At 43.3% G+C, this 23,246-nt stretch overlaps 1 protein-coding gene across 3 annotated transcripts in view; it reads left to right on the top strand.

Annotated features, from left to right (window-relative positions):
- Positions 1-23,246, top strand: part of rps6ka1 (ribosomal protein S6 kinase a, polypeptide 1) — a gene marked incomplete at its 5' end in the record, with an annotated part of 51,423 nt that overhangs the window by 22,689 nt on the left and 5,488 nt on the right. For 2 of the 3 annotated variants that reach the window (XM_084569053.1, XM_084569052.1), the window contains 9 exons: positions 17,606-17,722; positions 17,849-17,930; positions 20,579-20,659; positions 20,794-20,873; positions 21,079-21,185; positions 22,230-22,267; positions 22,646-22,788; positions 22,929-22,999; positions 23,110-23,198. In XM_084569053.1, the coding sequence (XP_084425179.1) occupies positions 17,606-17,722; positions 17,849-17,930; positions 20,579-20,659; positions 20,794-20,873; positions 21,079-21,185; positions 22,230-22,267; positions 22,646-22,788; positions 22,929-22,999; positions 23,110-23,198 (808 nt within the window). Of the gene's footprint in view, positions 1-15,234; positions 15,956-17,605; positions 17,723-17,848; positions 17,931-20,578; positions 20,660-20,793; positions 20,874-21,078; positions 21,186-22,229; positions 22,268-22,645; positions 22,789-22,928; positions 23,000-23,109; positions 23,199-23,246 lie in introns of those variants that run through there. The other variant, XM_084569051.1, reaches the window with a different exon arrangement.

The raw sequence follows: 23,246 nt of genomic DNA, 5'->3' as shown, positions 1-23,246 counted from the left end.
CTGTGATGAGGGACTCATTTACTACATTTGAGCTCCACAAAACAAAAGTTTTGTGGGCGGAGAAAGTTGGTCTCCGCTCGCGCCGACGGAAGTCTGCTGGGCCAATCGGATCCTTCGGGGCGGGCTTTGAGCTGTGACGGACAGACGTTTAGACCTTGCATTAAGATCCGAGCTGGGCAGTCCGATCACAAGTGACCAGCTTTGGGTACGTGTGTTCAGACCTGGCATTAACGGTGCCATTAAGCGGACACATGCGACCCAGACCACCTCCAGATGTGGTCAGAGATCGTATCTCTCAAATGCGATCTCATTGCGTCCTGGGGTTGTTCACACCTGACTTTTACGTGATCGGATCGCCCAGATGGGATCTTAATGCAAGGTCTGAACAGGCCCGTAGTCGTACATGTCATCTGAGTGCCAGTAACTAAATTATTATGATTGATTGGAGGACCGTCTAGTTGATACTGGTTGAAAATGATGAAATCCCAACTGTGTGTTACCAGGCTATAAAACTGGTGCCTGACTTGTTCTTTGCGTCCTCTTTCATTAAAAACCCTGCTCTCAAACCCTTGTCCAAGAGGTTCGACCACTAGTAATTCCATTTGCCCACTTTGCAGTCAAGAGCAAAAGATTGATGTTTGCACAAGGCGCCTCTAAGGCGTCAAAGTCCGTGACTGTGCAACACGTTATTACTGAAAAAGGGCACGAATGCTCAGCTGGGTGTCCCGAGCTTAATAAATGTTAAACAAATACAGTAAAACTTCATCGAAGGAATGATGATGAGGACAGAGGACAGCTGTTGAGCTGCGCCTCCAGCCCGAACCTTCGATTTATGGTTTCTTCGCCTGCGCGCCGCCGTCGAGCGTGTTCAGAGCAGGAAAGTGCCAAGCAGTTCTTAGAAAACATGACCACCATCACCAGCACCATTGCTGCGATTCGAAGAGAGCATGAAATCTTGCCAGAGGAGCCGTGCGCTATGCTGGCATCTGCTCGGCTGTGACTCCCAGTGAGCAGAGGCCTGTATTAACAAGGTTTGGACACGCCTTGGAGCGCCACGGAGCTAAACACTTCACATTCCACTGCAGGGTTAGAGGGAGGGGTTATTAAACAGAGGAGAGGGGGAGTGAATAGAGCAGAGCCTGATGATATTACGTTGGGTTTCAGTAAGTACCCTGAAATTCACTTATTACGTCTTATTGTCTAGTCGCTATCCACATGCCGCTGTAGTGTGTTACATGTCGTCAGTCCTGAACTCGGTTAAATTTGTAGAAATTTGCATCTGTTGAAACGTAGCATGAACACTGTTTGTTCTTCCTGTTGCCAAAAAAACCCCAAACATGCTGCAGCCGTCTGGGTTGGTTTATTGCTAACCATTGCTGTGTTGTGTAAATCTATCTTGTGGGCGTTTTTTGCGAGTTTCTGTTTTACAAACATTTCCCCCCCAAAAAAGTCACTTTGGCTGAACAGGGTGCAGCTGTAGGGAAAATCAGAAAATACAAAATCCACTTTTAGTTGAGGAAATTGCTGACGGCAGCACTGCGGCACAAGCTCAGAGGTGACATTGGTTGGGGCCCATCACTGATGTGGCTTCAGGACACAGATGCAAATACACAACGGGGATGACTGACTGAGCTATCGGTGACTGACTGACTGACTGACTGGGCTCTAGGGTTCGTGTTTTTATAGCACCGTTTTGCTGACAGCGTTGTCATTATATCATTCGGTGGCTTAGGAACTTTGTCTTGGATCACTCTTTGTGACAGGACACAAAGAAAGCGGCCTCCAGACACGCGCACCCAGACAGGCATGCACAGGGACCAGATATAGCACAGAAATAAGAATGTTTCCTTCCTTTTTGTTTGTTTCTCTTGGACTGCTCATCCTTTCTCGCTCCTTGATGCGTTATACTTTTCCTCGTGTTCATTCATGACTCAGGCAGTTAACAAGCCTCTGCAGCATGATTGTGTGCTGGCCTCAGAGTTGACAGAGCTCATTGTTCTTTGCGGTCCTGCTATGATCCACTTTTCGTTTTTGTTGTTTTCCTCTTTCCTCGGCAGTTTGTTTGCAGTTCATCTCCTATCACATGATGCCCCTACGTTCCACTTCCGCCATAAGTGTGCAAAAGCCCGGCGCCCACGCCAATGATTAACCACAGCCCACCTCAGTTTAACCTGATTTGCACACAAATGTGAGCCCCATGCCCCATCATCTGCCTGTGGAAATAATAGAAAATGATTATCATCCAATTAGACCAGTCAGAATAACCGCGCCATATTAAGAACCGTTAAAATGAGATGGAGCCTATCAAAGACACTCTCTCTCTCTCTCTCTCTTTTTTTTGCCTTTTTGCTGGTCATTTCAAGTCACCATGAGAGTGCTGGGAAAAACCAGCAGCTGATTGTCTCTCAAAGCCACAGGTGGGCTGCGGTCGTGTCAGGCCGCGTTAAGAGAGTCATTTTCACTGGAGGAAAATGTCTTCAGGGTGGTCGAAGGAGAGAAAACTCGCAGCTCTCAGCTCCAGGAGGGAGGGAGACTTCTAAATGTTAACTTTTGGTCTCGGAAAACAAATTACAGCTTTAAGAGATATTGCATTGGGATTGAGGCATCACATACGGTGTTCTTTTCTGTTCCTGCTGTCAGCCAGAAAATCAACATGGTCCCAAAAAAAACTAAGCTCGCTGCCATGTAGCTTTGGCGTGGTGCTCAAACAGCACTGAGCAGCCAGGGTTTTATAACTCCCAGTGACTATGCATGGCTACACATTACGAGCCTTTATAATGGCTGTTTGCTGTAGTTGGCATTGTACTATATACATCTGAGACCTTATATATCTTAGCGTACCGTATGGCACTGTACAGGGAAACAATTACCCGTTCACTTTACTTCATCGCACTGAAGTCTTATTTAGGAGACTGTATGCATGACAAATCCTTTTTGTGTGTGTGTGTTTGTAAATGACTAAACGTACTACTGTTTTGTGCGCAATTCGGCTTCGTTTGTCGTAACATCCTTTTGATAGGACCAGCTGTCCTCTCTGCTCTCGCATGACATAATTTGAATAAATTGAAATGCTAATTAATGGCTTAGAATCAAATAAGCGAGGAATGGTAATGCGGCTCCTGCTGTCTTTGAAAAAGTGCTGACAAAGGTTTTTTTTAATATTACTGCTCTTAACGTTGTGTGGATTCACGTGGGTTGATGAAACGCAAATATACAAAATAACTTGTGTTTAACCTAACTCCGGTTTAACTGCAAAGCCGAAGGTGGTTTCAGAGCTGTGAAGGAAATCTGCATGGCAATCTAAAGAGGAGAGAAAGCACCCGCCCATGGAGATGGATGGTAAACAGCAATCCGAGCGAACTCACATAATCACACTTGGGTTTCCGCTTGAAGTGAAACAAACCTGCTTCGTCAACCTTGCACTGAAGATGGTGTTCATCTCACGAAACATCTTTAAAGATGCTTGATATAATGGTTGCCGTTGGTTGCATATCGGCCTCACTGGTGGATTTCGCTGATCTTTTAAAAGCGTCTGTGCGAGAAAGCCACTTCCTGAAAGTTGATCGTGAAGTTTGATACCGAATTATAAAGCAATGATATTTGGTTTGTGTGCGTGTATGTTAATAAACCAGTTTAAGACTTTGAGAGGCAGAGCAAGGAATTGAAGTGTCACTACATTCGGATCAAGTGACCTTTTACGAGAAATAAGCGCTTGAATGAGTGTGGATTTTGGAATGAAAATGCAAGGAATAGTAAGTGAAGGCATCTCTGTGCTTTATTTGTTTGTGTGTTTACCTCTTTCATTCCTTATCCAAGTTTTACTTTCGTTTCTTGAAGAGCAGCAACAGCTTCTATACTAGTGTAACATACTAGTCCTGTTAAAGAGGACTACAGACTTAGTGTACGTTGGAACCGCGAGCAGCTGACACACTGTGGTCACGCTTGTTGAAGAAAGATCTGATACGGACGTACCCATGAAATGGCAACCAACTAATGATTTTTTTTTCTTTTGCATGAGCGATGTGTGGAGAACTGTTACTGTTTATCTGAAGCGTGGTGCTTCTCTGAAAGCTAATCACATTTCTTCCTCACAGCATCTGTTCTGCAGTAGACGACATTTAACTGTGTGGAAACGCCTCCCCAAGTGACTGGCGATAATGTGGTCTGATTTATGACTGCCTGTCCGGTTATTAGTTTTTAACCAAGATTCAACAGTGGCAGCCTTTGTCATTTCAATTAAATGTTTAAGAATGGATCATGAAGATACTATGAGCCTGCATCTCTCTGTGCCAAAACTTGGCCCGATTACGTCTCTTTCCTCCATCTTTGCCCCTCCACCGCCTTACATCACGCGTTATAATGGGATTGAATGCGTCACTTTGAAAGCCAGGAAAGGTCTGGCTCATTTGATTACTGAGCAACCAGACCTGCCACCTTATGCCTTTAATTCTTGTTTAAAGCGGGCGGTAAAAATCCCACTGATTATAACAAGTGGAATCAGCCTCTGGTTTCTGTCACTGTGCATGGAGTGTGGTGTTCCTGCAGCACTTAGGATGACGGCAGGAAGGGAACCCTGATGACGCACACGCATACGCACATGGACACACACACATACATACGCAGCGCACCTAAATGAGAAAAGGCACTGAGGCTTGAAGATGCCCTCTTTCTCGCCCTCCCTCTCTCTCATCATTTTACTCCGGACATTCCAGTACATCATCCGCTTCTTCCCTTCCCCGCCCTCTATCTTCCATCACAGCTCCTCAGCGCTCCTCCTTAACGTCTAATTCATCATTATGTCTTGTGCTCCCGATAAAGCCTGGCTATTTAACGATTTGTTAAGCCAGTGTCCTTGACTATGTTCTGTTCAGTTTCATCCTTCTTGCTTTTGTTCTTCCAAACTTTCTGAGCCGAACTTCTTCGTCACTGATAAAAAAAATAATAAAAATAATCAAGGCCGGCCTTAAAAATCAATTTCGACTGGAAGACTTTTGTCGTGTTGTGAATGCTAGTTTATTTTTTATTTTTCTAACAAGGTCGTACAAAGTCTTAGCGAAAAGGATGTTTGACATTGTGGCGCCTGACTTAATGACGTTGGGCAAATCAATAGCTTTCAGTGAATAGTCTGAGCCCTGTTTGGTTCATCCGTTATGCATAAACAACTCTCAGTGTTCCTTCTCCTACACGGCAAGTTAGTCAGCTAACAAGAGTGCGGAATGGAAAATCGGCTTCATTACGCAAGCCGGACTTTGTGCTGACACACACATGTGCACAAACCACGCGCAATCATTTAGGTACAATAAAAAACTGAAAATCTGTTACTAAGCCTTATCCTCATGCAGGCGCACGCAGACGAACGTGCACACTCGCACCATCATTCACATCTCATCGAGTGTGAGTCATGGAGTTGTGTTTATGCAGCAGGTTAATTGAGCTACTCCAGAAGGTTTTAACACAAATTAAAATGGCTCCTTATTCTTTGCAGTAGCTAACAGACCTTGTTATGATTGCCTCTGCAGGCCCAGGAGGCATGTGTGCAGTGTGTGTGTGTGCGTGCAGTGAGGCTAGTAGGAAGTAAATCAGGGATGGTTGGTGATGTTTCCGTGCAGTTTATGTGTGTGTGCGCATTGGTTGTGCGGTTTGAGTCTCTGTCAAGCTGTTGTGTGTTCTCTTATCTGGGTTTGTCATCAACCGAAGCCTGATGTTAATGCTTGTAGCAGTTTAGGTGGCTTAGGGTGCTGCTGGGTACACAAACACATGCACTTTTACACGCAGGCTGGAAGAAATGGTTTACAGCCCAATTACCTAGCCTGCCTCTGTGCTAGAAGGGGGCCCTAAATCTTTTGGATTCTACTGTACACAATGTTACTCTGTTTTCTCTTCTCCTAGCTATATAGCTCATCTCTCTTCAGTAAAACTAATCTTTTTTTTTTTCTCTCAATCAACCATTTTCTTGGTTCGTTTCAGAAGATTAATTTAGCTTCAAGCAATCATTAAAGAAAGATGCAGTTTTATTGGAGTCATGTATTTGTATTTTCTTCTATGATAACAGTATGATACAGATCAACTTTGATACAAAGAAGTCCTGTGTGGAAAGAGCATAGACTGTATATAAATATGGACAATGCGATCCCACTTCCTTGCACTGGCCAAACTGACACTGTTTTCCCGGGGATACCACCCGCTGTGCAGTTCAGTACAGTCCGAGAGTGGAGTCATGCGGAGCCACGATATTGGTGACCCAGCCACAGTTTAGCCAGACTCACTCACCTTGTAATTTAATTAATACTGCTCTACCTCCACCAGTTACAAGGAAATGTTAGATTATACACTGTACTTTTTTTTCTCTCACTCTCATGGTCCTATGGGATCACTTTACAGAGCAGGTTGGCATGGCAACTTGTAGTGATCAGGATGCCACATGCTGTTTCTATAGCGTCGAATAACCAATGAGAAAACTAAAAAACTAAAATTGAATTTCTCCGAAAAATGGACACTTGAATATGCACCACTATTGTATTAACTACCTAAAATGACTGAAACCATCCTTGGAAAAAAAAAAAATGTATTTGATGTGTACTTTCTTGTTTTAATTTGGCCCATCCACTAACATGGACGGGGTGGTACTTATGACCTATACTGCTGTCAGTCACCAGGGGGAGCACTATTTGCTTCGGCTTCACTTTTGAGGAACAGTTCCTCTGACTATCTTTGTACAGTCTATGAGAAAGATGCACAAGAGGATCAGACAGGTTGTAAACAAGCCAGCAGTTAAATCAGTTTGGATGATAATGTTGTCATTTACCTTGGTTGCCTGCTTCAAATAATTTTGGCAATCCTTTAGGTTTATCATGTGTCTGCGTACTGCACTTGAACCAGATGCCCATCAAACGTATCATCCATCCATCTACTCACTTCATCCCCTCCTCCATCCATTCATGGCTGCTATTGGCCTAGTTGTCATGGTTACCGTGCCCTCAGCGTCGCTAAGCCCTGATTGTGACTTGTGCTGCTAGAAGGGAAAAAAGATTTGCAACGCATAGACACGCAAGGGCAGATGCACACAAACACACACACTTGTCATAAATCCCCAAGGGTATGCCCATAGGGATTTTCATTCATATATCCGTTGGCCTTAAAACGTACATGCACACATACACTCAAACCTACACAGGCAGGGTTATAGTGGTGATTACACTGGGAAGCTCTGACAGAAAGTCGGCCCCATTAATCATCCAGATGTGTGTGCATCGCGTTGCAGATAAGTCTGTGTACTCTGAGAGGTCTGTGATGTAAGGGCTACATTGCCAACCTTTAAAGGCCATCATAATGTATTACCTTCAGAATAAACGTCAAAGAGCCCCTTCTCATGCAGCATGGTTGATGTGGGGAAGAGGGTTCTGGCATCAAATTGCATATTGGAGTAGAGCGTAAAGCCACAGTAGCGCTCTGTTTGTGAAAAATGGAGGCTGGCAAATGTTACCTGGAAGCTTCCTGTGCTTGCACGGCCTTGCCTCTTGTACCACCTCTTGTCTAACAAAGAGGATGCTGGGAGATGGATACAGAGAAAACACAGTTGCCATAGTTTCACGCTTCTCCCTCTCGGGGTCGATTAAGGAAAATATTCCGACCAGTTCCTCTCATCCTTTATAGTACTCATTAATATGGATGCTGACTGTGTTTATTTTTTTTCTGTCTGCTCTGCCCTTTCTTTCATTTTCTCTTGATTTAATAAAACCTCGGTTGTATTTACGTTGGTTTATCTTTTTTTTCAAGTCAGTCATGCATCTGTTTTCCTCTGTCTGCTTTTTCCTTTTAGTGCAACCCCCCCTCCCCCCCCCCCCACTCTCCATTCTTGTTTCTCAGCAGTTTCAAATGTTACACCCAGGAGCATGTAACCTTTGACCTTTGTTGCCATGACAACGGTGTCATATGCAATTCAGGAAATTTAAAGTTATGGTTCATATTCCCCGATGAGGCAGTTAAACAAATCTGTTTATCCATTATTTTTTTTTATCATCTCATTGCAATAATAATTACTTTTAATGGTTAATTTACTCTTTGTAGTGGTACTTGCATTAATCATCGTCTGCTTTTTGAGTGCTGAGTAAAGAGGCAGAAGCCTAATCAAAAAATGAACTGCAGAAATTGTGTTCCAGTTGTTACATTTCGCCTGATTGCACTTATTTCAACTAACCGTGATCATTTTGCGTAATCATTAAAACTGATTTCATTCATTTGTATAAAAACAGCTGGATGGAACTAATGTAAATGTATTCCCATCATTATTTCCACATTTTTTTCCGCGTTTGGAAGTTTTATTGACATCCTCTTGTTGCGTCCCATTCTTATTTTAGTGTTTAATGGCACCCGAGGGGAGAATTAGTGCAACCAGCTGCTCATCTCGAGGCGCATAACTCCTAATTTGGAGGTTTTGATGTGAAACTGCTGACAATAACATAATGGATTTTGTTGCATCACCACTGTAAGCACATTTTTGGTTCTAAGGCAAATGGAAAAGGACAGCTTAGTAACTTGGAGGAGTCCATTTGTCAGCCACACCACTAATCTGATCCACATCGCCACAACAGCAATTGGCCATTGCTGAAACTTTTTTAAAAGCAAATCAGCTCTTTACCTTCTTGTAGCTCACTGTTTTCCGACCACAGATGAACCGTTTTACTGAGTGGTCTCATAAATAGCTACAAGGTAGCTGTTTTCGACTAAAAAGCCTGATAAACCCTCTCCACTCTACCTGATCAGACCCATCAGCAGCAGACAGAACGATTAGTGAATAGATCGTGAGCCTGATACCTCCCGCCAGGGGGACCAAAGCAGACCTAATGAGATTGAATATTGGCAGACTGCTGATGATTAGTTTACAGCTTAGTTCGGTTCCAAGAAGTGGGAAAAACACCAACCAGGCATAACATTATGACTGATAGGAAAAATAAATAACATTGACTATCTTGTGACAATACAATGTTCTGCTGCGAAACTTTTGGACCTGGCATTCGTGTGGATGTTACTTAGGCATGTAATACCCACCTAGACCAGACCAGGCACCCCCACCCCATAGCAATGACACTCCTTGATGGTAGTAGTGATCCCCAGCGGGATGCAGCCTGACACAGGAACACACACAAAAACGGTTTAGGAACAACTCAAAGAAACATGAAAAACGGCACAAGGTGTGGACCTGGCCTCCAAATTCACTAGATCCCAAACTGACCAAGTATCTGTGAGATGCACTGGAAGAAGCCTGATACACAGAGGCCACTCCCCTCAGCCCATAGGACCCAAAGGCCCCCACTAACAACATTCTGTGGTTGAATGGACAGGACACCCTCAGAAGGCCCAAGTCCATTCTCGGATGAGTCGCAACTGTCTTGGAGGCACAAGAGAGACCTACACAAAATTAGGCGGGTGGTCATAATGTTATGCCTGATAGGTGTAAATTAAAACATGGTCTTTTATTATTTGATTAAAATATTTTTCTGTAAAATAAGGAGACTTTTTCATGACTCCTTAGCTCTCAGGTCTCGATCCATAGCTGACTCTAAGCCCCTGCTTTCTAAATTTAAAGCCATATTATCATTAAATACCATCTGCGTTTTTCATCAGAGCGTGCAGCACTGAATAAACAATGACATCGCGTTAAATGGCATGTATTATTGTTGGCATTTATCATGCCTCATTGTAGAACAGCGTGGATGTGGCTGCTCACAGTTTTCTTGTTATCGTCAGTGTGCTGGCCGATAGATTTAAGATATGACCTAGAACAATTATTGGACGTGTTGCGGAGCAAGGAGCAAGATTATCAATAGGCGACTTCATGAAAGATGCATAAGCCAATGTTTGTTTGTTTTCCTGGTAGGCGGACCAGCAGATATTTAAAGAAAGAGGAGGAGAGAGAGGAAGCGGGAAGTGATGTGGAATTGCTATTTTAGACTGCCATGGCTGGTGCGAACAGATTGAACTATGAGAGCAAGAGTGGAAACGTGATGACAGAGAAATCAAGGATGAGCAACGAGAAACACAGGCTGCATGTTAATGGGTTGTACTGACTGTGAATATACATGTGTTTCTCTGTATTCCTTGAATGGCACTGCAACAGTCTGTGGAGAGCTATACATTTTCACTGCAGTCAGCAAGCTGAGATTTAACTCCGATGACCTCATTGTGTATATTATCGCCATCCACTCTTTCTTCTCTCTCCCTCTGTCTCTTGTATGCCTCTCATTTATCCCTTTATCCCTCTGTTTTGTCCTCTCTAACTCCTTCCAGCCATCTCTGTTCTGCTTTTATTTCTTTATTGACCATGGCTGCCACTGTGGATGTTACACAAGGCCATTATATGGCCTCTTGTCAACTGGCCTGGTGCTGAACTGCCTATCATCTTACCACTATCCTTGCTGCCTGCTATTAATATTGCAGATTCCGGCACAGGATTTCCTGTAGCATTTGTGCTAATCCCTTTTCCGCCTCCTGTACATTTCCTGCGGCATCCACCTTCAACTTGTTTTGGCGTGATTAGCAGAAAAGTTGCATCTGTGCCAGACGAGGTGGCAGAAATTTGCTCTTGTTAGTCTGTGTATCGTTAAACTGGTTTGCGGTTGCAAATCGGGCTGTTTTTAAAACTGCATATGTGTTTTGTTGTGTGAGCAGATGGGACAGATGGCACAGTCTGATAGAGGATGGGTATTAACCCCAGAGGTGCCCTCCACTAACGGATCAAGGGTCAAAACATTCTGGTTGTTGCAAGCCACCTAATCACTTTGTCGTCCTTTCCTTTTACATCTGAATTTCTTTCTTTTTGCATCTTGTATTGAATTGCACAGATTAAAAAGAAATGTTGTTCATATGTTGTTAATGCAGTTCTCCTGTGGTTGAAACTTCCTTGTCTTCAGGTGAATTTCACTGGCAAACGCAGAGATAATCATGCTAAGTAGTGAAGGATTAAGGCTATAACTCTCTGATATTCCGCTAATTCTCTATGAACCTTTTGTTTAGTCTGTCGGCTTGAACCTGGACTCTTTCTTTGTTTGGATATTCTTTTATGATGTCCTTGAAAACTGTTCTCCCACCGCGTGCCCCAGGCTAGGCTAGCATTAAAGCGCCATGATGGGATGACTGAGGATTTCATCGGGACCAGGTGAATGTCCATCTGCAGCAGTCCTCTGCCTTCCTCCCCTCCTTCCTCCTCTTTGCTATTTTTTTTCATGCCCACCTGTCAGTCATGGCTGTAACAGCAGGTGCTGGCGAAGGGCAAAAAAAAAAAAAAAAAAAGGAGAAGGTGAGAGGACTAATGGGATGTGGGACAGGACAAAATGAAGGAGCACAGATGGAAAGGCTGTCGTCTGGAGTGAAAAGGAGGTGTGTTGCTAGAAGAGTCTGCTGATCAAAGAGAGGGAGAAAAAAAATATTACTGAATGGGGAAAAAAAAAAGCTAGTTTAATGGATGAGTCAACCCTGCCATCCAAAAGACAGTGACACTCTCAGATATTATGGGAGAGAAGAAGAGAGTTTCAGGGTGACAAAAACAGAGAGAGACGTTCCTGTCTCTCAACTGACAGATTTGGGCGCCTGTCTGCAGACATGTCTGGATAGACCCTCATATAGACACTTAAAATCCCTACCTCAGTGCATATGTATGGGTCTGAGTGTAGAGGTGTATATATACATGCCTCAACTTCTACCATTATTCTCTCTCAAAAGAAAAGGAGAAGTCAGAAGAAAAAAAACGCACTCTCTTAAGGAGACACAGTACAGTACAGCATGTACTACATATTGCGCTCCCATAAAGTCTTTCTGACTGGGGTAAATTTATCCAACTTAGCCCTCATTTTATTAGATAATGCCTGATTTAAACATACTACTTCAGAGAATGGAGAAATGTATAGCTATTATGAGCTATTATAATGATTTATAGAATTTTATCACTCATATACCCCCAACTCTGCAGTTCCATATCTTATCTATATTCGGGAAAGTTTCTACAGAGTGTGTGTATCATTCATGGCCTGACTTATGTAATATTTTATTGCCAAAAACATGACAGAACTTCTTCTTTTCAGTTCGAATTATGTTATCACAAAATCTTAAAAAACATCACAGCATGAAAGTAGCCCCACATAGTTACCTGTGTAGAGGATTTAATTCCTCCGTGTGTGTGTTTATCTTTATTGTGTTGTGGGGACGCTAGTCACTTGGCACAGTCACAGTGTGGGGTCCAAAAAAAGAAACAAGGAATCAATGCATGATCTGGTCCGGTGTCCTTACAGTCTGAACAAACGTGTGTGTGTGTGTGTGTTATGTGCATGTGTGCACTCCCGCAGACAAAGTCTAGTGAAGGATATTTGTTTTCACAGTGATGAGACTGAGCCACGGTTCGTTGGACAAGTGTTTAGACTGCTCTGTCTCCGTCCACCTACACTCGACATTTATGCCGTCTCCCACTCTGGACTTTGTCTCTTTTTCTAATACCCTTTGTCCCAGCAGTCAGTGCTGTCGGACGTTTGAAAACATGCAGGTGCCTGGGCGGCATGTTCCAGGAAAGGGGAGCGAGGGACACGGAGACGAATACTGTAATTGTCGTGTGTTTCAGAGCAGTAGCTCACATTGTTAATGAACTTCTCCTTCTCCACCACATCCAGTTTGTCTTTTTAATGACTCACTTCTCTAAATGTTAACCATGACATCGAGCAGGTTACCGTCTTAGTGTCTCTTGTTTTTTTTGAGGCCCTCTGAGAATTCATGGCTGCTGTCTAGCTTAAAGCTCTGTGACCTTTGCTGCAGTGACTGGACAGTTTTGGGCCTGCTCCAGCCTGTGTCGCTTCCCACACGCTCACTTTTTGTCCCTCGTTATGTCTCCCTCACTGTAATTGATGTCAGAGCCCACCACAATGAGATTTGGAGGAGGCATGAGCTAGCAATATGAGCATGCCCTTACTTGGCTAAACCTCCTGTGTTTTAACACTCTTCTTTGGAGCGCTGTCCGCTGGGTTGGCTGTAGACCTGCACTGGCCCCTTGTGTTCACCGAAGAGCATTACACTTTGTCGGCCACAACACAAGCCACTAAAGGGCCATGTATTCAGTCAAAGTGAACTTCTAACCATCATCAATGCATTTAAATCTTGAAACGAAAGTGCTATTGTGCAGCATTTATGTATTTTCTGGAGTTGACCCAGATGACGTACCACAGGAAATCGCAAACCACAAACATGATTGTGATTTTCTCTAGAATTTCCCTGGTTCACGACAGGCGTGAGGTCACTTCTCTCCTCCTCTCTCAAAGATTAACATAAGAGTGTCTGAACATGAAAGTAGCTCTCTTTGTGTATGTTAGGCTTTGTTTGAGTTTGTTCCGTGTCGATTCAACACTTATTCTCTTTCCTGGCAGAAAAGACACTTCCTAAGAGTCTCTTCCTGCTGCTGTGGAACCTTTTCCTCCAACACCATTCCTGCACAAATCACTCTGCTGCTTGTGTCAATTTTTATAACTTCCTATTTTAGGGTGTGCGTGCAGATTGTATCTTTGTCACTGCCTGTGGTGTTGCATACAGAAGGAGTTGGCTAACTGACACAGACGCTTTGCAAGTCAGTGACTGTGACAGAGGTTCGACACCAGTGACAGCATCTGTGACATGGAAATTTCTGGACATGTGGAGGTTAATATTCCGCACCAAAGCTCGCATACGGGAGGCAAGTGTCTGCTTTTTTTGTTGAACTGGGTAGTGAGGGATTGCCCAGAGCTTCACGCAGCTGTGTGTGGGATATTTTAGGACATTTTTAGAAAGAGAGGAAGGGGATTCCTCTGTGAGGGTGGATGTGATGGTTGCCGGCTGTGAGAGGAAACGCAGGAGGACATGAGTTTAGGATCTTCCGCCTATTCTCACTCTTAAATTGTCAAAAGTTAGTTTAGCTGCTTTATTGAAACTGCCCTCCTTTCTTTCTACATGTGCAATGGATTTATGAGGCAGTGCTAATACAATCCCATGCTTTGTATTTCATTCTGTTCATTGCTGCACAAAAATAGTCACACTGCTCTGACAAAATAAAATCGAAACTGGTCAGCAGAGCCATTACCGTCGTGCTGAGGTCATAAATAATACAGGGACTCATTTCAGTCCACCACGGTATATGGACCACGTCTTCGGTTTCATTTCTGGATACATTCTACACCTTTATGCGCGATCAGTCCGAAACCTGCAGTGTTTTTTTCAGAATCTACCTTCATCAGCCGTTAATGCTGGGAAACTCAGCTAGCACGCTGGAGTTATCGAGCAGGAAGGAAGTGAGATTGACTCAAGAAAAGAGGAAGTGAGTGCAGGGAGGGAAAAGAGGTTTCCTGTCACTTGTGTGGCAACCATCACCATTTCACCCATTGCTACCTCACTTTTGAGTGGTTGTTTGTGTACCTGCAAGGCTATCCGGTACATGTATATTGCTATAAAAAAAATAATTGAAACCTTTGTGGAGAAATGAATGATTGCATAACCTTTCTCTGCAACCTGTTCAAACATCTTCTAGACTGAGTCTCAAATCACCTGGATAGAGAAGGACTTTGCCAATATTAGAGACCAGGTAAGCTCTGACCACTTGTTCAGCTGCTTTGCATCAGTCAATCTGCAGCTCTTCGCTGGCTAAGCAAACATTACTGTTGTTCATTGCTCCATTTCATCCACTTCAGACTGACATACTCCTTTAACCCTAACTGGAAATTTAAATCATCGCCAACAAACCGATTAAAAGTCCACCCTTTTTTATTTTTTTTATTTGTTTGCTTAAAGCAGGTCTGCTGATAGCTCAGCAATGCTTCTGTTCTTTACTGTACAAAAGAGCAATAAAGGGAGGGATGGAGGAAAGAAAAGGAGGCCACTTTAGGACTGGCCGTTGAAGGGGACAGGACGAGCAGGAATAGGCTATTATGAGAGGGAAGAGAGGAACATGCCTGGACACAGACAGGAAAACCTCCGTCACCCACAGGCAGTGAATCGTCTCTGCTGTGTTGACACTGAGATGGGATGCATCATCCTCTCTCTCCCTGCCTCCCTCCCTTTTCCTATGCCTTCTGGTCTGTTAGATTGTGGGTAAAGGGGTTTTGAGTCTTAGCAGTTGCTGATAACCCAAACACACAAGGCTTGATTTTTTGATTTTTAATCAGAGAAGCAAAGACACTTTCTCTTTATTCTTATGATTCCACCTCTGTTTTTCTCTTTTAGTCTCTCTCTCTCTCTCTCTCTCTGGCTCTCTGTCTCTCTCTCTCTCCCTCTCTCTGGCTCTCTCTCTCTCTTGCTCTCGCTCTCTCTCTCTCTCTCTCTCTCTTTTGGGTAACTCCTAGCCACAGATGTGTTTGTGAGGGTGTGTGTTGGGTGCAGGACTGTGAGAATTAGTGCAGGCTCTTCCTTCCTGCTCGCTTCAGTTCCAGTTGACTTCAGCTGAAGTCAGTCACTGAGGACACACACCGGTGTAATCAGACCAGCACAGACAGAAAGGGAGGACAAGAGATATAATGGAAGAGATGAAATGAAGACGAAGTGTTAATAAAAGTTATAGCACGAGGCCCCTGCAAAAGGAAAGATAACGGGCAGAGGCTGAGAGATTCTTCCATATTTACTTGCAGTCCACTGGACTAATCCTAAACATTAGTGCACAAATGAGGTTTGAGTGTGCATGTGGGCCGATCAGGTGAGGTTTGAGATGATTTGTGCGAGGTAGCACGGTGTTTGCCTCGTTATGGACGTGGGTAGGGCGATAAAACAGTTTGCCGCGATGGAGAAGAACAAGAGAAAGTTCAATCTGGGCCGAATGCTGTTCGTCTACCTGTCCAGAAAGAACAAATCCTTGACTGGCAGCCCTGGTCACCTTAACAGCTGTGCATCATCGACCGCAACAGGCAACGACACTGACTCTGACACTGACACTTCACCTGCACAGAGGAACCACTGGACGGTAATGTGACCCCTCTGAATGTTGACATCTCAAGTTGCGATTAGGAACTGTCATTTTCAGTTTAACAGCTGGATTTATTAACACTGCTCGGTGCAGGTGAGGTGTTATAAGCGCTGTTATCAGCGGTTGTTTAGACAGAAAGTGCAGCCGAATGCCTGCATGTTCAACCAACTCTGGTTTCCTGTTGTCAAATAAAGTCCCAGGCTGTGTTGAGCTGTGGTCATGGTTCTTTAGTTGAAACTTTTCTCAGAAACTAAAACCAGATAATATTCAAAACGTGTCTTTTTTTTTTTTTTTTTTGGTAATTTATTTAAATTATCCACACTGTGACCCATAACAGTTAAATAAAAAAGTTTTTTGTTGACTAATTGATCAATCAGCTAAATGTTTAATCTCTAATAAAAATTAGAAACCGTTGCAAACAGTGAGAAGTTGAACATCAGAGCCTAAAGTGATCCTTTTAAATCAATCGTATTGTTTAACCATTCGAAAAAGAAAGATCAAAAAACCATGATGACTGTAGGGTTACATTAATTATTTTGAATAGTTAATACATTACGCAACTAACTTTTTTTTTTGCGGCACAGCTGATCAGCCACAGGAGACGTTTTCTCTCAATCAAGAGTGTCAAACTCATTTAAGTTCAGTGGCCACTTACAGCCCAATTTGATCTATAGCGGGCCGGACCAGTAACATAACAACAAAATGACCTAGAAATAACGACAAGTCTAAATTTTTACCTTTGTTTTAGTGCAAAGAAGTTCGAGAACGTTATGAAAATGTTTACAACCTAAAATTTCTTAAGAAAAGGAAGTGCAATTTCGGGTGGCACCCTTGCTCTAGATGAAAAATGTGTACATTAGTTGACTGTTGAGCACAAATTTGAAGGCCAAAATGTAAGATGGACTACTTTCTAGCAACAAACTTTGAATTTGAGTACAGTGAGGAGCTTCACAGGTGGAAGTGAAAAAAATGTGTTTCCCCTCCAAGCTGCACTGCAGGGTGACTATAAACAGTGAGCCTCATCGTAGTCCTCTTTGAAACTGAAAAAGCCAACCTCTAGAAAGAGACTTATTGTTGGTGTTGTTGACACTATGATGTTTTTCTCCTGGGTGTTGATGAGTTGCGGGTGAGGGCGACACCGGGTCAGCAGTGAGCGTTCAATGTGCTGGAGGTGCTCCACCCTGTGAGGAACCCGTGAAGCTCTGATGAGGCATCAGCTCCTTTTCAGAAACATAAAGGAACAGAAACATGAAGAAGTAAAAGCGGTCGAGTGGTTCACTCGATCATTTTTTGCTTGATCAGTTTGGGATTCGGTGAATTTGCAGGCCAGGTCAACACCTTCTGCTGTTTTTCAAGAGTACGCTTGTGGTTTGCTGTTCTAGTCATCTACTTCCATTTAATGTTACAGTCTGCATCATTTCCAGAAACCGTGTTTAAAAAAAAATAAACGAACACCACAGTGACAAGTACTCACTGCGTGTACTCACTTATACTTATATGCATACATTTTTATTGTGCTTCCTCTTTCTCAGTGTTTATTTTGATCAAAGTGCTATTTAGAGTGGCAGACACTCCTATGAAACAGCTGCTCTCTTTGCACACTGGCTGCTTGATTACACCTCCTCTCCTTTGTTTTTCCCTCTTTAGGAAGATGGGGACATCAAGGAGATCAACATCACCCATGTGGTCAAAGAGGGCTCAGAGAAGGCCGATGCCTCCCAGTTTGAACTGCTCAAAGTGTTGGGGCAGGGATCTTTTGGCAAGGTAACTCAGACCCACTATTACGCTTTCTGCCTCTTCTTTGCCTGGTGTTCTGTATCTCTTATTCTAAGCCTCCGCTGACATCTCACTCCCCGAGCTGCAAATATGTTATTGGTGCTTTATTTGTAGGTGTTCCTGGTGCGAAAGGTGACGCCTCCCGATGCCAACCAGCTCTACGCCATGAAGGTCCTCAAGAAGGCCACGCTCAAAGGTACAGAAAGAAGAGATGTGCTTGAATGATATGACCACAGTGTAATGGGCTACAGGTCAAGTTAAGTTACTATATACACTGATCAGGCATAACATTATGACCACCTTCCTAATATTGTGTAGGTATCCCTTGCGCCTCCAAAACATTTCGGACTCATAATGTCTGGCAACAGAATGTTGTCAGTGGGGGTCTTTGGGGGAGCTACCGATTGTCTTTGGGGCATCACGTGACTTTTTTTGTTGACACCGCCATATTGGCATCAAAACTCAAAGTGCCAGCGCTGATTTCAGGCCGTCGAAGTTTACTGCGCACTTTAAACAGATAGAAATTGACCAGTACAAGGCAAAACTCGACAGATTTTATATCACAGACCCTTATCATGCCCCAGGTGAATCAGCCGGCACGGACAATGTTCCTGACCTGCAGTATCTGGATGTATATAACTACCTCATTAACTTTCCTTCGTCCTACTCCGGAGAGTCACTGAAATCATACACTGAAGAATTTTTATGAGGAGGTTCATGACAGTAATGCAACTACAATAACTGTTTCAACCCGAAATTGTTTCTCATTGTGAGTAGTAGTGCTGAATGAGCCCCTTTGTAATCCACGTTATGAACATTAGCCTAACTTGCCTTTATGAAAAGAAATCTGTTGGACATCGTGTTAAAAACATGCTAAATAAACCAAGTTTTCCACTTGGAAAACGCTGGATTCTTTACCTGATATAAAGTGATCGCTACACAAGTGAAATCTTTTTCTTGAGGGATCCCACCGCTCCGTTTTCTCGTGTCCGCTTCGTGCGCATTTTATTGCAGGAATCCACATCTGCCCTCTTGCGGGATCTTTGGGAACCCTATAAAACGATTTCCCATTTGCTTGTCCCCGACTATTCTGGCATCCTGGGCCACAACAGCTGTCGACTATTTTTGGATGTAACTAGTACAGTATCCAAATGGCGATGTTGTGATTGCCGGTGCAGGGTGATGTCAGCTACCGGAGCTCTATTGGTTGGCCTCTGTGGATCAGGCTTGTTCCATTGCATACCACAGATACTTGATCAGTTTGGGATCTAGTGAATTTGGAGGCCAGGTCAAAACACCTTGTGCTGTTTTTCACGTTTCTTATGAGTTGTTCCGAAACCATTTTTGTGTGTGTGTGCCTGTGTCAGGCTGCATCCTGCTGGGGATGGCTGCTGCCATCAAGGAGTGTCATTGCTATGGGGTGGGGGTGCCTGGTCTGGTCTAGATGGATGGTACGTGCCATCCACATTAATGTCAAAGGTTTCCCAGCATTGTCACAAGATGGTCAGTGTTATTTACTTCTCCTGTCAGTGGCCATAATGTTATGCCTGATCTGTGTAGTGCATATAGTAAAAAGAAAATATTTTACTCTGTGGGTTATGCATAAGGTTGAAGATGATCGTTCTTTGTAGAGGTGCGGCTTTCCAGCTCTAAGTTCAATCATTTCAAGAAGCTTTCTCTTTTGCTTTTTGGTGCTTTCATTGTTTGTTTTTTTTCAAGTGGTTGTGAACCCAGTTTCCTATAAGAGGGTGTATGTTCTTCCTGTTACTCAAACACAAACTCATGCCGTAGTATGTGAGCATTCAAAGACCACCCCTGCTTTCAGTGGGTTTTTCATCTTTGAACACCAGCTGGTGTGGTCTTCTCACTTTAACAAACACCGGGGATCCGATTTTTTTCTCACAGTTTCCCAGAATGCTGTGCTTCATTTTTTTGAGGGGGAAAATTGTCTTTATTTCACTGATGCATCAGTCTGTCATGTCCTGGATTTAAGATTTAAAACAGCGAAGCCAAATGATCAACGACTTAAAGCTTCCATTCAGAACATTTGTCTCCCCCTTCTGGCAGAGACAGTAATTACACAGTTGACGTGTGCAGTTTCGTCCCTTCTCTTCAGAACTCGTCAATAAGGAAAAGCCACACCAACAGTAATTTATGTTTGTTTGTTTTTTTATCTGAAGCATCGGCAACTTTTCTTGGACGCGTCTGATGTTCTGTTTCATTCCTAACTCTTTATTCATCTGTCAGCTCCACCATACTCCTATTTGCTGAAGCCTTCTTTGTTGCTATGGTTGCGCCCCTCTTCAGCTCTTTGTTTGCACTAATCACTTCTAGTTGATATAAAATGCACGGTTAGCCGTGCGCCTAATGTCGCCGCTGCAAACCGTTCTGAAACAGTGGTTTACTGCAAAATAGAGATTTAACAGCTGCTTATTAGCTCAGTCAGCATTGCACAAACTCATTTTGCTGGGGCTTGTTGTATGTAACGGATGTTCATTTTTATGTAAAAACCCCCGCACTGTAGCTTTTAGTCAGCTATCAAACATGAATTGCTACCGAGAGCTTCCACTGGATACCACTCTGAAACTCAGCATGGCCCGAAATGCTCTGCAATTATGAATCAGCAAAGTACTGATCATTTATTATTCAGAGATAATACTCGTGTTCCATTGCTCGGCCGCGGTAGGCTAAATGAGGTCTTTGTCAGACCACTTTTCTGAAATTTAATTAATTCCTAATAAAAAGCATTGCACGAGGTTCATGACACTCTTTTTCAAGTTCAATGTGTGTGTGTGTGTTAAAGATTTATACATGCACGCTAAACCCGTCTTCTACATCCTTCAGTCAGAGACCGTGTGAGAACGAAGATGGAGAGAGACATCCTGGCTGACGTCAACCACCCATTTGTTGTCAAACTGCACTACGGTGAGTCCATCTGATGCTCTTCTATCGCTTTACTTCCCAAATCTAGATGCTGTCAGTGTTTATTTTATTGCTTTACTCCTTCTTCCTGATTTCCAGTCGAATCAGATGTGAGTGAAACCTGTGTGTACTTGTAGCATTTCAGACTGAAGGGAAGCTGTACTTGATCCTGGACTTCCTCAGAGGAGGAGATCTTTTCACCAGACTCTCTAAAGAGGTGAGGGTCGTCCATTAGATTGTGTTGTCTGGCTGGCCTGAGGTTTCTTTCTTTTTCACAGGCCGGAGCCCAGTCAATTATTTCGCTTCCTGGCAAATATTGGTCTAATTCTTTTCCACTATCTCACCCTTAATGTCTTATTCTTTCTCATTATACTATTCCATGTTTTTCTGTCTCATCTCTGTGCGTGTCTTATGCCTCCCAGGTGATGTTCACAGAGGAGGATGTCAAGTTTTACCTAGCAGAGCTGGCCCTGGGACTGGACCATCTCCACAGCCTGGGCATTATTTACAGAGACCTGAAACCTGAAAAGTAAGCATTAAAACAGAAATGTTCACTTTGTCCAAGACTGTTTGGGGGTTTGCTGCAGTGCTGCAAAGAGACAAAATGTATAATATAGACAATTTGCAGTAAGAGTATTCCTCAAAGGCAGGAAGATCGAGGAAGAATAAATGCATAGCTTTGGAACTGTACTCAGACATATACATAGATTATACACGATCAGCCATAATATTAAAACCACTGACAGGAGAAGTAAATATCATTGACCATCTTGTGACAATACAATGTTCTGCTGGGAAACTTTTGGGCCTAGACAACCCCAACCCTTAACAATGACACTCCCCAGCAGGATGCAGCCTGACACAGGCACACACACAAAAACGGTTTAGGAACAACTAAAAAAAAAACAAAAAACATGAAGAACAGCACTAGGTGTCGGCCTGGCCTCCAAATTCACTAGATCCCAAAAGTAACTGTGGGATGCACTGGAACAAGGCTGATCTACAAAGTCCCCTCCCCTGAAGTCAAAAGGGAGACCTACACAATATTAGGCAGGTGGTCATAATGTTATTGCCTGATCACTGCATAAGTCTTTATATATAAAAACAGTGTCTCATGCTGCTTTGGCTCCTAGAAAGGTTTTAGTTGCACTGGCTGAGAACCTAGACATCAGTGATTTCTTTTTCTCTATTCAGTGCCTAGAATTACAAAACTCTGCTGTTATTGCACTTTGTTTAAATATTTAAAATGAACTGCATGTTTCCTTTAGGTCTAACTGAACGCAACCAGACCTTATTAGGTAGCATTTGCAACCCTTTTTGATGTTGAACCCTGCATCGTTCGCGGAAGTTTTCTTCTTCACCTCTATTTTTATGACTCATTACCACCACCAGTTGTTGATGTTGACCTTCCTAGTTTTAGTTTTTTTATTATTATTATTATTATTATTATTATTATAAAACAGCAGAGCAAAACATGCCACAGATAAAGGGAAGTTAATTCTGTACAGTCTTGATGAGTTAAATGTTCATTACTTCTTCTATTATTCTAACATTTAACACCATTTCCTTCTAGCATTCTCCTGGACGAGGAGGGACATATCAAACTCACAGGTGAGTCTCCTGCTCCTTCCTTTCCGTGGGACACACAGCGTTCCCTCTCCTCCACCTCATTGACCTTCATTACTCACGGCGTGGTGACAGCCTTATCTCCCCGACTCCAGATATCTGAATATGGGCCTGTATGTGTTCCCCAAGTTAATTATTATACTTTATCTTGTCGTCATCTGTGATAGCCACCATTTATTTACCCCCCGCCCCCCCGGGTCCTGCTGCTCCCATTGCACCAAAGGTGACCTTAGGATGCAATATAAGTCAGAGGGACAGACGTTGGCGGTGATTAAAAGCCGCGAGATGCCGCGTGGTGAGATAGTTGGGATGTTTATCACATTAAAAGTAGTTTCATGTCCTGCCCTGTGATGTGTTTTCCAGATTTTGGCCTGTGTAAAGAAGCCATTGATCATGAGAAGAAAGCTTATTCCTTCTGTGGTACCGTGGAGTACATGGCACCGGAGGTTGTGAACAGGCAGGGACACATCCACAGCGCCGACTGGTGGTCATTTGGGGTACTAATGGTAAGAATAACAAACACTTCAGATTAAGTGATCAGTATATAGTTAATAATTTTGTTTCTGTACAATAAGGAGCACTTTTATCATACATATTTTACTTAACTAGTGAATTCAGGCATTAAGATGTATATTTTGTCCCCCAGTTTGAGATGTTGACGGGAGCGCTGCCGTTTCAAGGGAAGGACCGTAAAGAGACTATGAATCTCATTCTGAAGTGAGTACCATCTGCGTCCACTTCAACACAAAAGCTTGTCGTCGCATATCCTGGCTATTAAAAATGCCTCAATGTCGAGCATAATAACTAAAGTCCGTCTCTCCCCGCAGGGCGCGTCTAGGAATGCCACAGTTCCTAAGTTTAGAGGCGCAGTCTCTGCTCAGGGCTTTGTTCAAGAGGAACCCTGCCAACAGACTGGGTTGGTATCAGCACGGGAACATAATTGACACAGTTAATATTTTATATT

The sequence above is a fragment of the Chelon labrosus genome (genome assembly GCF_963514085.1).
Source record: "Chelon labrosus genome assembly, chromosome: 20".
Lineage (NCBI taxonomy): Eukaryota > Metazoa > Chordata > Actinopteri > Mugiliformes > Mugilidae > Chelon > Chelon labrosus.
This window is presented reverse-complemented; position numbering and strand designations above follow the sequence as displayed.